The following is a 14,064-nucleotide window of genomic DNA, read 5'->3' as shown; positions in this document are numbered from 1 at the left end:
TTTAACCCTGGTAACTCTGAGCCCTGTCAGGTGAACTCCAATCTTATCTGCACTCCTGTGTTGACATGGGGTTAGCGGAGAACTAAATCTTAGCCAACATGAAGCCAGTCCAAAAGGGAACCTGGCAGAGAACTGGAGAAGATGGTTGCTACCCTTCCAAATGTTCCTCAAAGCATGTGACACTGCAGAAAAATGGGAGAGGGTGAAGTCCTGTATACGGATACTCATGGGATGGCCAGATGTGTGGGATAGCTATCCTACATTCCAGTGGGAGTATGAAGGGGGCTACGAACTGCTCGGCAAAGGCATTTTAAATGCCAAGAATAGCTGCAATCTGCATTAGAACGTCACATTTTCTTTACAAGAAAGTAGCTGCCAGGTCAGACCATTGTCCATTATGTGACGGCCTGTCTTATAAAAGCAACGTCATGTTAGTCTGAGGAGTTAACAGATAGGATAGTCTCAGAGACACATTTACTGAGGAGTCACTTGATGAATACAGCCTGCAAGAGAAGCGAGGGGGCCATGGCAGAACAAGTAACAGCCACAAAAGGCAAAGACGCTCAGACAGACCAGAACCAAACAGCATTCAGGTGCTCACAGTGTATCATGTGTCTATTGGGTCAAATCCAGATATGGCCTTAAGTGGTGATGTTAGTTACACATCAAGTGGAAGTTGGTCAGAAAACAGTGGTAAGCAGGGGCCTTAATAGAGCTTTGTGGGAAAATTTCTACAGCATTGGCCAGCAGTTAAACACTCCCTCCCACCGATTTGCATCTACATAATTACTAACATAGGGCCCAATCCTGTGAGGAACTGAGCTCCTGCTGAATCTTCATTGACTTTAGTTAGATTGGGGGCACTCAGCACTTCTCAGGATTGAGGTCAGGATGACGGCTGAGTATGACCAAATGTTAGTGTTTTTAAAGGCTCCGAGTTCTGTGCTGTGCTTCATCCCAGAATCTCCCCTCTAGAGCAGTTTAATTCCCCATTACTGCTCCCAAATTGGTTTTCATTAAACGCCTGAGGCAATGATTACATTTAATTATACTCACCCCTCTTTGACAGCATAATGCCCTTTCGAGTCAGTGGGATACCTTTGGGCTTGTTTACACTTGAAAATTAATTCAGATTAACGAAGAGTGTGAATTTAAAGTGCTATAGCTATTCCTGATAACTCCATGTGTAGACACTCTTACCCAAAGTGGATTAAAATAATCTGGAGTAAGGCACTCTTAACCAAGAGTAGTTATTCTGGAATACATGAATAGCTATTCTGGAGTCACTCCATCTGTAGACAAGCCCATTCTTAATTGAATTTAACAGGGTTTGGCTCAGGCCCTAATATACGATAAACAGGTGTGCAGTGGCATCAGCACCATTTAGCATGGGGAGGTATTGTAAAATGGGAGACAGCTCGGCCAGTTTGTAACATACGCAAATGGATTATGTTTGCAGTGTGCACTAGATTTGTTTGGATCTGCCACCTTTCCCATGCTATATCTACTCAGTAATATGACTCCATCTAACTGTCTGAAGGAAGAAGAACTAATTATTTTTTCAACTACAGCATGACTTGGCAGTTTTGTATCTAAACCAGGAAGGAGTGTATTTGCACACTATTTGCATCCATAGATACCAGCTGGGTTTTTCCACACCCATCATGCAGGTTGCCTGCGTTGGGACTAGTAAAAGCAGCATAGGGACCAAATGTGCATTGGGATTAAATGGACCTTAATTGGACTTTTCTCCCTCTCTAATGTTTGCGCTGCTTATTCTGGTTTATAAATGGAATAGCCATGAACACATAGTGCCTGGTGTCATTGTTTTTTAAAGTATGCCAGTAATAACTGCAGGCACAGATGCTGTGGTGATGGGCACCCTGTACATACTTCTAGTAGATAATTAGCACCCCAAACTGTATTTTTGTTAAGGAAAGGCTATATCACAATAGAGACCCAAACAAGAGGTATTTCATAAATAATCTCAGGAGACTATCTAACAAGTATTCCTTTTCTTTTTGCGAATACAGACTAACACGGCTGCTACTCTGAAACCTATCTAACATTATTTAGGGATGCTGCACGAGACTTACCTGCCTTTAAGGAATGGAAATGTAGGCACCTCCTCATGCTGAGAGCATCCCTATAAAGTGAAAGAATGGTGGGTATATCATAATGATGATTGCTCAGGTTGATTATTTTCCCTGGCCCTTGCCTCTATAACACCACTTTTATTGCAGTCAGAGGAGTTACATTAGCGTAAAGCTAGTGTAAAGGTGCAGAGAACCGAGCCCCTTGTGTCTAAATTCATGGCCCAAAGGCCAGAGAATTAACGTGTCGGTCTGTAGAAAGCCTGCTGTGTGGAGACTGAGCTTAGAGACGGAGGACATTTAACAATGGAAAGGGAACACTGCCTGTGCGGCAAAAAAAATTAAAAAGTACATCCCTGGTGTCCATGCACTGACCGGAGTGGATTTAAACGAGGGGTGCACTTGGCCGAGTGCATGGCTCTGTTACATGCCATTATACGTATAAAAATCTCTGTGCATTAGTCTGCAACACAATTGATAATCGATTGAGAAAGGAAAGATGAGCACGGGTAACCAACAAACAGCTCCGGCTAGCTGGGAATTCCCCCTGTGGCAATGCACAAGGACAGCTAACAAGGAGCTGCTGATTGCACAACATTTATGTACACATCAAAGCCTGCTTTGGAGAAATAGAAAACTTCCTACCAGCAAAGGGCTCTGTCCAGCCCATACAGCCCCACCTTGTCCTGGGGCGGGATCTCCTGCTATAAAAGGCTCAGGGCAGTGAACAGAGAGACACAGCAACTCCAGCCTCCCAGAGAATCCACCTACTCTGAGTCTGAACATGTCCAAGAAGGTAGCCATTGTTCTGTCCGGCTGCGGGGTGTATGACGGCAGTGAAATCCATGAGTCTTCTGCCGTGCTGGTGCATCTCAGCAGAGAGGGGGCACAGGTAAGAAGCACCCTGGCTCTGGGGCCCAGGTCTATCTTGGCTATATATCCTTTTGCCCTGGGCTGCTCTTTACCATCTCCTCCACTGCAGGAATTATTTTTGGAATCGTTGGAGCAGTAACTCATAGTTTCCTTAGGTGTTATTTCCAGCTGCTGCTGAGATAATCAAATTGCCCTAGTGATCAGGTGGTAGGTGCAGTACAAAAATCTAGATAAGAGACTGCCTAGCTATCAAGATTTGTGTACTTGTACCCAGATTTGTGTACTCGTACTTGTATTCGTGTACCCAGAAACTTGATCACTACGGGAATGTGATTAGAAAACCTCTAGGTAGTCTCTTATTTCTATATCTTTCTTCTTCTATCCAGAGCTCACCACTTTAGCACCCAGAACTCTTGCAGTAGAATTTGGACTGACTGGACTCGATCGTATACATGAAAATCTAAATCTCTTTCAGCAATTTCTCTAATATGTCCTCCTCTGCTATGCTGCAGTTCTAGTGCTCTTTTCGGCCTAGACATTTGCTCACTTCTGCAGTTCTCTCTCTGTTTCTTTTAAGTGGCCAGCTGCCACACCTGCTTTTTAAATTCCTTTTTGAAGCAGAAAATAAAAACAGAAGCCACTGAAAGGGCTCTTGCCAGTTAATCTGAAACAGAAAATCATAGCAGGCAGCAAGAAGCTGGTAATACAGAATTAGTAACTGTAGCCAAATTGTCTGAGTGCAAGAACACTGCCTGAGATCACCCTTTGCTCCCAGCAGGGGACAAATCTGGGCCCAATCCTCAGCTTCTATAAGTGATTGTTGCTCCATTAAAGTCAATGGAACAATGCTCTTTTACATCAGCTAAGGATCTAACAAAGGTTTCAAGGTTCACGTTCTCAATTCCTGTTTACAAAAAAAAGGTGTCTGTCTCCCTCTTTCTTAAACTGTATTTTCTCCTCTTGTTTTTTTCCTCCTGTATTTTTCACTTTCTCTCTTACACAAAACTGAAAGATTATTCAGAGTGCTGCCGGTCCCTTCTTCATCCCTTAACCTAAGGAGCCCTCTGATGGAGGAAACTGGTATAACTTTTCCTCCATAAAGGTTAGGACTATTTTTCCCTTTACTGGTAGGGAGCTAGTGTACTGTAATGAACTTTTACCCAGGGTGATACAGGGGAACTGAAGCTCCAGCTCTCTTTTGACCCTCCCTTAGAAAGAAGAAAACCTTTCTAACTGAAAGAAAATCTAGCATCTAACAAATTGTAACAATCTTGCTGGAAGAAGATTCCAGCCTCTGTTGTTCTTGGTTTTGGGGGAGAAGTGCATTGCTGCCCAGTCTTTTTCCCTCCCAGCCTAAGCAGTGTGGCCACATTCTGCTCTGTTACCCTAGTGAAAATCTGGAGTAACCCCTTTAAGTTGTGTGAAACTATTCCAGATGCGTAGAGGTATAGCTCCACTGAAGTCAATGGGGGGTCTGATTTTTCCACGGTATTACATCAGTTTTGGACTAGGGTAATTTCAGCAGTTATACTGGATTTGCATTGGTGTAACTGAGAGCAGAATTTGGTCACTATTTTAGTTGTGTCGTGTGGGAGCTTTTATGGGAGTAGTGAAACAATGAGCCCATTTAGCATTGGCCATTTCCAGACTCCAGTCTTACCTAGGACAGCCTCAGGTGATACTTGTTTGCAGTGTTGTTGTAACTTGTAGCCATGTGTATCTCAGGCTAGTAGAGGGACAAGGTGGGTGAGGTAATCTCTTTTATTGGACCAACTTCTGAAGAAGAGCTGTGTGTAAGTGTGTCTCTTTCACCAGCAGAGTTGGTCCAATGAAAGAGATTACCTCATGCACCTGGTCTCTTGGGTGATGCTTATTTCAAAGGAATGAACAGGCTGGGGGCAGTCCTATCTCTTTGTCTGACACTAGCTCAGATTAGCGCTGAGAGAATAACAGGCTTTTTGGTTCACTGGCAATTTCAAAAAGCCCCCCAAAAATATTATTTTGGGTAAGAACAAGAAATATTTTTTAGGGCTGTCAAGTGATTGAAAAATTAATCACAACTAATTGTGTGATTAAAAAAATTAATCATGCTGTTAAACAATAATAGAATACCATTTATTTAAATACTTTTTTATTTTTTTACATTTTCAAATATATTGATTTCAATTACAACACAGAATACAAAGTGTACAGTGCTCACTTTATATTTATTTTTATTACAAATATTTGCACTGTAAAAAACAAAAGCAATAGTATTTTTCAATTCACCGAATACAAGTATTCTAGTGCAATCTCTTTAACATCATGAAAGATGAACTTACAAATGTAGAATTATATACAAAAAATAACTGTATTCAAAAATAAAACAATGTAAAACTTTACAGCCTACAAGTCCACTCAGTCCTACTTCAGCTAATCGCTCAGACAAACAAGTTTGTTTACATTTGCAGGAGGTAATGCTGCCGGCTTCTTGTTCACAATGTCACCTGAAAGTGAGAACAGGTGTTCTCATGGCACTGTTGTTGCCGGCATCACAAGATATTTACGTGCCAGATGCACTAAAGATTCATATGTCCCTTCATGCTTCAACCACCATTCTAGAGAACATGCGTCCATGCTGATGACGGGTTCTGCTCAATAACGATCCAAAGCAGAGTCAGATGCCACAAGCAGAAGGTTGATTTTTTTTGGTGGTTCAGGTTCTGTAGTTTCCGCATCTGAGTGTTGTTTTTTTAAGACTTCTGAAAGCATGCTCCACACCTTGTCCCTCTCAGAATTTGGACGGCACTTCAGATTCTTAAACCTTGGGTCGAGTGCTGTAGTTATTTTTAGAAATCTCACATTGGTACCTTCTTTGTGTACTTCTGCTGTGAAAGTGTTCTTAAAACGAACATGTGCTGAGTCATCATCTGAGGCCGTTGTAACATGGCAGAAAGCGGGTAAAACAGAGCAGGAGACATACAATTCTCCCTCAAGGAGCTCAGTCACAAATTTAATTAATGAGTGTTTTTTTAAACAAGCATCAACAGCATGGAAGCATGTCCTCTGGCACGGTGGCCAAAGCATGAAGGGGCATACGAATGTTTAGCATGTCTGGCACGTAAATACCTTGCAACACTAGCTACAAAAGTGCCTTGTGAATGCCTGTTCTCAATTTCAGGTGACATTGTAAATAAGAAGCAGGCAGCATTATCTCCCGTAAATGTAAACAAACTTGTTTGTCTTAGCAATTGGCTGAACAAGAAGTAGGACCGAGTGGACTTGTAGGCTCTAAAGTTTTACATTGTTTTGTTTTTGAGTGCAGTTATGTAACAAAACAAATCTACATTTGTAAGTTACACTTTCACGATAGATTGCACTACAATACCTGTATGAGGTTAATTGAAAAATTCTATTTCTTTTATCATTTTTACAGGGCAAATATTTGTAATCAAAATTAATAATATAAAGTGAGCACTGTACACTATATTTGAAAATGTAGAAAAACATCCAAAAATATTTAATAAATTTCTATTGGTATTCTACTGTTTAACAGTGCGATTGATCGTGATTAACTTTTTTGAGTTAATTGCGTGAGTTAACTGCGATTAATCGACAGCCCTAATTTTTTTTTAATTGTTGGCAAATCAAAAAGTTGAAATTTTCATTTCAGGTCAAACAAGATGATGTTTTTTGACAAAACTGAAATGTTTTGTTTCAGCTTCAAATATTTTAAAGCATTTTTAAATTATTTAAAAAATAAAATCAAAGGAAATTTTGAAATTAAAAGTCATTTCAAACCAGAAACTTGAAATGTTATATTTTGAAAACACTGAAACAATTTGACAGTCAACATGAATTCACACAATGTTTCAAGGTCACCAAATCTGCATTTTCACTGAAAAAAATGTCCACCCAATGCCCAAGAAGTTAAAAAAAAAATCTTATTGTGATAATACACTATCATATCAATAGCCTGGTCACTGGTCGGCATTTGAGCTCAGAGGGTTGCTCAGATCTATTGGCATATTGCTGTTGTGGTTCATTGTCAAATTCCCTCTAACTCAGCAACCAAACCACCCTCATTCACTACACAAAGTCTGATACTGCTTTTAGGAACCATACCCAGCTGTTAGTCTTAAGATAACAGACCTTTCCATCTCTTCTGTCCCAGGGGGAGTTCTATGCTCCAGATGTAGAGCAGATGCATGTGGTGGACCACGTGAAAGGGCAGCCAACTCAAGAGAAACGCAACGTGCTGGTCGAGAGTGCCAGAATCGCCAGAGGCAACATCAAGGACCTAGCCACGCTGAACGTCAAGGAACTGGATGCCCTGATCATACCAGGTAGGGCTGATTGTGGACTCCCAGCATGGGTAAGCAGACAAGCACTAGCTCTGCTCATCCTGGTGGATTAAAAATAGCAGTGTGGCCATGGCAGCACAGGCTAGTTGCATGGGTCTGTACCCAGAGGGTTGGGCAGGATTGTACTCGAGTGGCTAGCATGAACCGCCGAGACCACACTCTATTTTTAGCATACTAGCTCAAGCAGAGCTAGAGGGCGTCTGCCTACCTATGCTGAGAAACACCCTCTCAGCTGATGCGTAGACATCCCCTTAAAGATCCCATGGAAGGGAGCAGCTCTCCATTGGCATAACCTGGAGAGGCCCCACCATGAGTCACCAGGAAGAGGAGTTTTTTTGTTGGTGGTGGTTTTTGGAGGGTGGGAGAAAAAGGATTTGTTGCCTAAAGAAAAGCAGCAGCACACTAGGAGAGCTGCACTAATAGACTGCTTGGCATAGAAGTGATTTGATGTGACTTCTGTTTTAACTGGATGTAGAAGTGAAGGTGCTTATTAGGGAGAAGAGGAAGAAATAATTATACCCAGTTCTCATCTAGAGTTTTTCACTGGTAGATCTCAAGTGCTTTACAGAGAGCATCAGTATCATTATCCCCATTTTACAGATGGGGAAACTGAGGCACAGAGAGGTGAAGGGACTCGCTCTAAGTCACCCGACAGACCAACGGCAGAGCCAGAACTACAGCCCAGCCCTCCTGAGTCTCACTTCATAAGAACATAACATAATGGCCATACTGGGTCAGACCAAATGTCCATCCAGCCCAGTATCCTGTCTACCGACAGTGGCCAATGCCAGGTGCACCAGAGGGAGTGAACCTAACATGTAATGATCAAGTGATCTCTCTCCTGCCATCCATCTCCACCCTCTGACAAACAGAGGCTAGGGACACCGTTCCTTACCCATCCTGGCTAATAGCCATTCATGGACTTAACCTCCATGAATTTATCCAGTTCTCTTTTAAACCCTGTTATAGTCCTAGCCTTCACAACCTCCTCAGGCAAGGAGTTCCACAGGTTGACTGTGCACTGAGTGAAGAAGAACTTCCTTTTATTTGTTTTAAACCTGCTGCCCATTAATTTAATTTGGTGGCCCCTAGTTCTTATATTATGGGAACAAGTAAATAACTTTTCCTTATTCACTTTCTCCACACCACTCGTGATTTTAGATACCTCTATCATATCCCCCCTTAGTCTCCTCTTTTCCAAGCTGAAAAGTCCTAGCCTCTTTAATCTCTCCTCATATGGGACCAGTTCCAAACCCCTAATCATTTTAGTTGCTCTTTTCTGAACCTTTTCTAATGCCAGTATATCTTTTTTGAGATGAGGGGACCACATCTGTACACAGTATTCAAGATGTGGGCGTACCATGGATTTATATAAGGTCAATGAGATATTCTCCGTCTTATTCTCTATCCCTTTTTTAATGATTTCTAACATCCCGTTTGATTTTTTGACTGTCTGCCGCTGCACACTGCATGGACGTCTTCAGAGAATCCATGATGACTCCAAGATCTTTCTCCTGATTAGTTGTAGCTAAATTAGCCCCCATCATATTGTAATAATGGGGTTATTTTTTCCAATGTGCATTACTTTACATTTATCCACATTAAATTTCATTTGCCATTTTGTTGCTCAATCACTTAGTTTTGTGAGATCTTTTTGAAGTTCTTCACAGTCTGCTTTGGTCTTGACTATCTTGAGCAGTTTAGTATCATCTGCAAACTTTGTCACCTCACTGTTTACCCCTTTGTCCAGATCATTTATGAATAGGATTGCTCCTAGGACTGGCTCTTGGGGAACACCACTAGTTACCCCTCTCCATTCTGAAAATTTACCATTTATTCCTACACTTTGTTCCCTGTCTTTTAACCAGTTCTCCATCCATGAAGGGATCATCCCTCTTGTCCCATGACAACTTAATTTATGTAAGAGTCTTTGGTGGGGGACCTTGTCAAAGGCTTTCTGGAAATCTAAGTACACTATTTCCACTGGATCCCCCTTGTCCACATGTTTGCTGACCCCCTCAGTGCTCTAGTCAGTGGGCCACACTACTTCCGGTCCACCACAGTACCTGCCATGCTTCTCTTTCCTTGACTTTCGTAGACAATATCATCAAGATGTACCTGGTACAGCCATTAGCACAGACAGGAGAATCACAGAGGGGTAATGGAAGAGCAAATGACGAAAAGCTCAATCACTCCTGAACCTGTTGTAACTAATGGAAGTGTGGCTGTTGACTTCAATGAGCACAGGATCAGACCTTAGATGAGGATTTAATTAGGAGAACTATTTTGGCAACATGTTGCACCATAACTTTAGAAAAATAAGAGAATGGGTTGGTGAATAAAGCACTAATACATCTCCAGATGAACTCTGTTTAGAGACCACGAGGATTCTTTGCAGTTTCTATTGGCCAGTAATTGGCAGGTAAGGCTTACAGCCCTGTTTGTACTAGTTTGCCAGTATAACTACACCAGTCGAGCTATATCAGCAAACCCATGTAGCAGCGATGCAGTTTATACTGGCAAAAGAGTTCTGGTGCCAGTACAGCTTATACCAGTTGCCTGAATTAAATAAGCGATACTGAATAAGGTACTCGTCAGCTAGTGGAACTGTCTCTGCTTTTCTTTTCTTTTTTTTTGCCGGCATTGTTATATCTGTCAGGAGTGTGATTTTTTTTTCCAATACTCCTAACTGACTTAGCTATGCCAGGCCTAAGAGGGAGCTGCAGGTATTCAGAGGATATGGTGGCTTGCTGAGGTTTTACTGAAATATGTTTGGACCATGGATAAATGCCACACTGCACCAAGTCCACTTAAGCATTTTAGTGAAATAGCTGAGTTGGCAAAAAAAAAATCCCACATTCAAACAATCACCTATTTTTAACCTGTTTCCCTATTCTGAGGTGGTTTTGGAGTGGCTAAGAACCTCAGTACTTGGGCAACACAGGGGAAGAACTGCACGGTCTCTAAAGTTGTGGAGGACACTTTGAAGGCATTCCATGCTGCCAAGAAACCCATTGGCATGTGCTGCATCTCCCCAGTCCTGGCAGCCAAAATCTTCCCAGGATGCGAGCTGACAGTTGGACAGGACAAAGAATGTGAGAAGTAAGTGTCGCAGAGCCTTAGTGCAAAATCTGATCCTGAAGGATCAACGCAGCACATCAGTCCACCTCTCTCACAACCCAAGGGTAGGAAAGACACCAGGCTATTGATTCACAATGCTCATTGTGTCATTTATGGAACATACTGCCACAATACCTCTTCTCCTCTGCTAACCAGGCTGAGAACATCGCAGTAAAGGGCCTCAAAGCTGGGGCTGAATTATCCCAGTGGCAGGAAATCTATTGTGCTATCTGCTGTTTGAGGGAAAGTTAACTTGTTTGAGAAGAGTTGGTCAATAACCCAGTACAGGTACATGGCGGGAGGGGGGCTTCCTGTAGCTTTACCGAGGGACGCTAAAGTCTTAATGTTTAAATTTACTGAGACTTTTTGATTACTTTAGTGAGGGAGAGGGAGCATATAAAGTTTGCTTAATTCCTTGACTTCTGAGGAATTTCTCTGCCACAGTACACACTGTCTTTCACACAGTGGTCTCTTACCTGAGGGGTATTTATTTAGCAATGGCAGACTCCTAGCTATTGCTGTGGGGCACCTAATGAGAAAGGATCCTTTCCATCTAAGGCCTTGGCAGCATCTCTCTGTGTCAGGATCACCTACACACACCTGGTTTTTTCTCACTTCTTCCTTTAGGTGGCCCTATGCAAAGACTGCAGAGGCCATGAAGGAACTTGGCTGCAAACACGTGAACAAACACGTAGGTGAGATTCATGTGGATGTGAAGAACAAGCTGGTGACAACCAGTGCCTTCATGTGCAACGCCCCAGTCCATGAGGTCTATGATGGTATTGGAAAGATGATCAAAGAAGTGCTGAAACTTGCCTGAACACCTGAATACAGAACATGTTGGAAAATTATGGGAATCCAAGTCTTCTGAAATAAACTTCAGATACATATCGATGGAGAGCAGCCACTGAGAGTGGGCCACTGCTCTCCTTCTCCCTACACCCTTGTGCCACAAAGCTTATTTCTAATATCACTAGGCCCTTTCCCATTGGACTGCTGCTAGCTACCAAGGAGGGAGAAATCTAGACCAGGGGTTCTCACAACAAAATTTTTGGTGGCCTCAGAGTGCGGCCACCAAGTCTCACTGGTGGCTGCATGGACACTTTTTTCATAAAATACTTAATTAACTTTAGGAAAAACAATTAAATATGCACAGATCCACATCCAAATCATTATAATGTGTATTTGTAGGGTTTTTTGGCAGACTCAATAACAAAAATAACGCTGTCTCCCCCTTTAACCCTTCCCCCCACCCTCCATCCACGGCTTAGTGGGTCCTGGGGCTTGCTGTGAAAAGTGATATTCGTATATTTGTTAATATCACAGCATACTTAGTAGCTACCTGGGAGGCTATGAAAAGTGATAAGTGATATTAACAAACATACAAGTATCACTTTTCACAGATAGCTAGTAAGTCTGCTGGGAGAAGTGATACTTCCATGTTTGTTAATATCACTTTTCTCAGAAAGCCCCACGACCCATTAAGCCCTGGATGGGGAGGCGATGGTGGGATGGATGCGGGGCCAGGGGAGGCAGCAGGGGCCTGGGGCGATGGGGGTAGGTGATGAGCCCCCCTGTTGCGTGGCCAGAGCCAGAGCCAGGGCCTGGTGTCTGCTGCCATGCAGCCAGGGCTGGGGCTCAGTGCCTGTGGCCAGAACCCAGAGCTGTGGATAGGAACTGCATGGCTGGAACCAGGGATCGGAGCCCGCTGCCATGCAGTCAGAACTGTCATTCAGAGCCCATGGCTAGTGCCTGCCGCTGCACAGCGAGAGACCAGAGTTGGATGCTGGAGCCCAGGAATGCATGGCTGGAGCCAGGAGTCAGTGCCCACCCTGCATGGCTGAAGCCAGCACTCACTGCTGCACAGCCAGGGCCAGGGGTTAGCACCTGGGGCCAGCTCCTGCCATATGTCATGTGGCCGGAGCCCTGGAACAGAGCTTTGGGTCAGCGCCTGCTACTGTGCAGCTGGGGCAGGGGATCAGTGCCAGGGGCTAAGGCCACATGGCTGGAGCCCAGGGCCAGCACCTGCCACCGCACGGCAGGAAATAGGGGCCAGAGGGCAACTGAAGCTCCATGGCCAGAGCTGGGGGTCAGCACCTGCTGCCCTGTGGCCAGAGCCAGGGGTTGGCACCCAAAGCCCCATGATTGGGGCCCATTGCTGTGCAGCTGGGGCTGGAGATCGGTGCCTGTGGCCAGCGCCTGCCACAGCACGGCTGGAGCCCGGGACTGGAGCTGGGGGCCAGCGCCTGCTGCTCCTAGTGGCCTGACACGTAGCAATTGTCATTAGGTTGCTATATGGCAGAGGAGTTTTCTGGGTTGTTCCAGACTCCGAGGGATTGACCTGAAATTTCCATCAGTTTATCTAAAGTCCTAGAATTTTGATACTAATGGGCCTTTTTTACCTTCTGAGATACGATGCATCTTTGCCAATATATAAAGGGGTGTCACACACAAACATAATGCTTCAGTCCCTCAGAAACGGGATGGAATGTAAGCTTTGAAAGTTTCTTAGACATGCGGACATAGACAGTAAAACCTCTAAGGAGGGAGCTATTTCCTATCAAAATTTCATTTTTGACTTTTTCTATGGAACTTGGAAGCCAACCCAAGAAAATGTGTGCACAAAGCTCCATCCTCAGAGTCCATCATTCTCCTCCTCATCCAGGCAAAGTTAGACTTCCGTAGTCTAAATCCATTTCAGTCATCTATGGTTGGGAAAGAGTATTTAATTTTTAGATGACTTAGATTCCCTTGAAAGACACTGCGGGGCTTGTATTCCCCAAGAGACCCTAACAACACTGATAACTAGACATGAACTGGTATTCATTATTCATTATTCAAAAACGTGTCATTTCTACTGAATAAAATTACAAACATCTTATATATGCTGGCCTCTGTTTGATTGAACACCAGAATTTATTTTTGTATTTCACATTATATTAATGAATACTGTGCATTGCATTGCTTTGCCTTTGCTCCAGCAGAATGGGGATGGAGGGAACTACCAGTTACATGCCCTGTGAAAACAACCAAGGCAAGAAGCATAACCGGTGACTTGATTACAGTCTATAGCAATGGGCCTGCACCATTGTTAGAATTTCTTTTGTGCTACAGGAGACAATCCTAGTATATATACACACATAATTCATAGAAACAAATTCAAATAATACAACCACAAACTGGCCTCCCAGAATGTGGTCAAACATACACCCCCACTTAGTTAGCACTTGTAGGGGTATCTCAATTTCTTTAGCCAACTGGTGAATGGACAGCCACAGTTAGAGAGGTCCTGACTTAGCAGATCCAAAATGATCCCCCATAAATCTGGTCTTGAGAAGTGCTGCACATGATATAAAACCGTAGATAAGCTTCTGGAATTTTGGTTGCTTTCTGCTAACTAAATATTTTCCACTTATATAGCAATCTGCATTCCAAAGGATCCTGGAGTGCTTTGCAAACTAGATACATATGGCACCCTCTGAAATGTAACCATCTCTGGGGAAGAGGACGACCCAACCTGCAAACAAGACACAGCACCACAGTGGAGGTGAAGGGAGATTTTGGCCAAAGATCACAGGGCCAAACCTCTGCTCTCATTTAAACTGCCTTTAATATCCATGCAGACCAGACAGGAC

At 43.4% G+C, this 14,064-nt stretch overlaps 1 protein-coding gene across 1 annotated transcript; it reads left to right on the top strand.

Moving 5' to 3' along the window:
• Positions 1-2,809: 2,809 nt before the first annotated feature.
• LOC102932156 (glutamine amidotransferase-like class 1 domain-containing protein 3A, mitochondrial) lies at positions 2,810-13,310 on the top strand. Its single transcript, XM_007063951.4, has 4 exons — positions 2,810-2,985; positions 7,120-7,291; positions 10,210-10,411; positions 11,057-13,310. The coding sequence occupies exons 1-4, from the start codon at positions 2,878-2,880 to the stop codon at positions 11,247-11,249; spliced, it is 675 nt and encodes a 224-aa protein (XP_007064013.2). The 5' UTR covers positions 2,810-2,877; the 3' UTR covers positions 11,250-13,310.
• The last annotated feature ends 754 nt before the right edge of the window (positions 13,311-14,064 follow it).

The sequence above is a fragment of the Chelonia mydas genome, chromosome 9 (genome assembly GCF_015237465.2).
Source record: "Chelonia mydas isolate rCheMyd1 chromosome 9, rCheMyd1.pri.v2, whole genome shotgun sequence".
NCBI classification, from domain to species: domain Eukaryota; kingdom Metazoa; phylum Chordata; order Testudines; family Cheloniidae; genus Chelonia; species Chelonia mydas.
Note: the sequence above shows the minus strand (reverse complement) of the source record. Positions and strands in the feature narration are given on the sequence as shown.

Bases quoted from the DNA above. Each gene is read 5' to 3' on its own strand.
- LOC102932156 (XM_007063951.4), top strand. From the start codon at position 2,878: ATGTCCAAGAAGGTAGCCATTGTTCTGTCCGGCTGCGGGGTGTATGAC. The intron at 2,986-7,119 runs GTAAGAAGCACC...CTTCTGTCCCAG, and splicing joins TCAGCAGAGAGGGGGCACAG to GGGGAGTTCTATGCTCCAGA. The intron at 10,412-11,056 runs GTAAGTGTCGCA...TTCTTCCTTTAG, and splicing joins CAGGACAAAGAATGTGAGAA to GTGGCCCTATGCAAAGACTG.